This window comes from Cicer arietinum, chromosome 7 (assembly GCF_000331145.2).
Source record: "Cicer arietinum cultivar CDC Frontier isolate Library 1 chromosome 7, Cicar.CDCFrontier_v2.0, whole genome shotgun sequence".
Classification (NCBI taxonomy): Eukaryota; Viridiplantae; Streptophyta; class Magnoliopsida; order Fabales; family Fabaceae; genus Cicer; species Cicer arietinum.
Genome location: NC_021166.2, coordinates 30,688,717 through 30,691,908, shown reverse-complemented (window position 1 = coordinate 30,691,908; position 3,192 = coordinate 30,688,717). Strand labels below are relative to the sequence as shown.

At 32.7% G+C, this 3,192-nt stretch overlaps 1 protein-coding gene across 1 annotated transcript in view; it reads left to right on the top strand.

Moving 5' to 3' along the window:
• LOC101498894 (uncharacterized) overlaps positions 1-2,578 on the top strand; it is a 9,819-nt gene extending 7,241 nt beyond the window's left edge. Inside the window, exon 8 of the mRNA XM_004511190.3 lies at positions 2,048-2,578. Within this exon, the coding sequence (XP_004511247.1) occupies positions 2,048-2,320 (273 nt within the window). The 3' untranslated portion in view covers positions 2,321-2,578. The remainder of the gene's footprint in view (positions 1-2,047) is intronic.
• The last annotated feature ends 614 nt before the right edge of the window (positions 2,579-3,192 follow it).

Genomic DNA, 3,192 nt, shown 5'->3' with positions numbered 1-3,192 from the left:
GTCTCAAACAAACTCAGATTATAATAAATAAACAATTATCTATAGCTACATGATGCTCTACACATATCGATTTATATGATTCTCCGTATACCAATACTAATGTGTATATGTATATATATATAAAAAAATGATTTTTCTAACAAAATTTTTTAAAAATATGAAACAAATACCTTTTAAACCCTAAAAAATAGTTTTTTGTTTAAAAGAATAAATTTTTTATTGAAACAAACGCACCTATTAGTATCTCTCAAACAACTCAGAATATTACCTCTAAACAAATCCTCTCAAACAATTCGGAATATTACCTCTCAAACAGACTCATATTCAGTAATAATAAACAATTAAGGTTTCTACATTTATATACTAATAATATATATAAAGATAACAAATAAATAGTATTGATTTTTATAAAATATAAAGTATCAAATAAATAATATCGGTTTTTATAAAAAATATGTTGTTTTCATACATGTTTGTTGGAGTGCAATGAAAATTAGAAGAAGAAAAAAATAGAGAATGGAATACATATAAAATATATATAGGCCGGCCTATCAGGCCTAATAGGTTTTTTTACAAGCCTGAGCCTGACCTATTTACATAAATAGGCTTTAAAAACAGCCTGAGCCTGACCTTTTTATTAAACAGGGCAGGCCAGGCCATAAGTAGGCCAGGCCATAGGCCCCTGTCGGACGGCCTAGCCTATTCCCATCCCTACTTAGAATAGAATAATAAATGGGTCAAATAGAGAATTGTTTACAATATGTTTATGTGGGCTGGGCTGATAGTGTTAGGTACTGGGTTTGGGCCTTAGAATAATAAATGGGTCAAAAATAGAGAATTGTTTACAATATGTTTATGTGGCAAATTTGTTAGAGGGAGAATGTAGTTATATTAAGGAGATGCTTAGCAAGGAGGGAAGGCATTCAAAATCATATTCAGTTAGAACCTTTTAGGTTTGGGTAGAGAGAGAAATTCTCTTCTTTGAGGAGCATTGCTCTGGGATTATAGGGATCCTTCTCTATATTAGTTCTTATTTTCATTCAATATTACAATTTCTGTTGTTGATCTTGGATTTGGGTCACTATCCGAAGAGAATAATGATAGACATTGTAGTTGCTAATTTAAGAAATAATTTAACATTTAAGAACAATAAATTGAGCATATGTAGGAAAATGATTTCGAGGATTTCGATTCAGTCCCCTACAAAACATACATGCTTCCAATAGTATAGAGTTAGATCTTTTCATTGCATTGTCCATGCGATTTATCTGCATTAATCATGATTAAAGATAATAATTGCGTAGACATACTGGATCTGTGCACAACTTTTTATGATATAGTTTGATACATTCTCAACATGTGGATCCCCGGATCAAGAAGTTTATTTATTTATTGACAGAAAAAAAGACTGTTAAAACCACAAGCCCATTGTGATTGGGTTAAATTAAATATGTGTATAGTCAATGCTGTCGAACTTGAGATTCTACATAGACTGGTGCTAGACCAATAGACTCGCTGGGGTTAGTAATGGAGACCCATCCATGCCCCACAATGGCGGATATATATATATATACATTTTGCAAAAATACAGCGAATGTATGGAGTAGTCCAGCGACAAAACAATATTTTGCAATTTGTGGAACTAGGGATTGAATTCTATATGAGTAGTTTTGCATTTCCATTGTATGTTTTTTTGGGGAAAAATGCTATAATGTTATAACTCGAATCGAACTCTAACTGTGTCAAGAACAACACGAAGAAGTACCCACTAAGCTAGAATGTAAGTTATATAAACACAGGGAAATTATTTTTATATTATTCGTGTATTATTTCTCAGTGTTGATATACCTTTAGTGCTACAAGATCTGCACATACCTATTAAAAAAGGAAAAATGGAAGGGGTCATGGCTACCGCCAGTCCCTTAAAAGATCTGCCATTGGTGATGGGTTTATTTGTTTGTTTATTTCAGTATATTATTGCCTTACTTGTAACTTCCTTCTTATTTTGAGGTCAAAAGTTTACTAGTTAGGTTATTTTGGGTTTCAGAGTTTCGAGGACTACGTAAAGGGGCATTTCTGCAGCCGAGCTCAGGATATTTTGGTGGCTTGTAAAGCATACATGGATGGTGCTCAAGTTGGTTGTTTGGTCAAAGGTGGGGTTCAGGATGTTGATCAGGGTGACAAGAGCTGCTCAAAGGAGTTTAAAAATTCTTTAACTGCATACGTGGATATGCTTATAAAAGAGTTTACACAAGTTGGAGCCAAGGATTGTGAGAAATTCTTGTCTTCATCAACAGTAGTCAACAAGCCAACGGAATAGTTGCCTGTGGCTGCTACATTTTCTTGATAAACCTAATTTTGAGACTTCATAAAGGTTTATTATACTTAAATTTAGTAGCAGGTTTATGTTTTATATTACATTGTTGAACCCTTGTTATATTGACTATCTTATTTTCATTAACAATGGCCTGCACATAGTTCTTTATACTGTATATAATTAAGGATGAACTATTTATGCATTTTTAGGATGGCAAAAGACCCCTCATCAATTTATTCTGGTTTATCTCTTTCTTTGCTACATGATTTGCTTCAATCACATTGTTAAACCTCTTTAATGTGAATCTGTGTATGAAAAGACTCACATACCAGGGGAATCCCGGGTTTGAGCCCGACTCCCTGCATATCAATGTTTTTGCAGTTACTAATCGAGTTGTACTTATGAGACTGATAACTATTTGTTTTTTTTTATCGTGTCGATAGCTTCTTGTTATATTCATCAAGAATCGAGTTACATGTATTTTATTTCATTAATTTGATGGTTTTAAGAAAATTAGATTTTAATGTCTTAGTAATTTGTTAGAAGCAATTTAATATTTTGATAAGTTATTGTTGAGTAACGAGTAGAGCGCACTCTGAGCTACCATCGCAATGACAGCTACCATCATATGATAACAGAAGTTCAGGCAGTCAAAGCATCTTCATTGCTTTTAACATTTTCTTGGATGATGCATGTCTCTGTTCCTTAAAAGTATAGGTGGTATTAGTTTTTGATTATTTATTTGTTTATGAAAAAGGTGATGTCAATAGTATTTTGTTTTTCACCATAAAAATTGTTGAATATAAAGAGTATTGAGAGACATATGGAATAACCCGTGTGTTTCAACTACACAATGGAATCTCTGTATGTAGGCA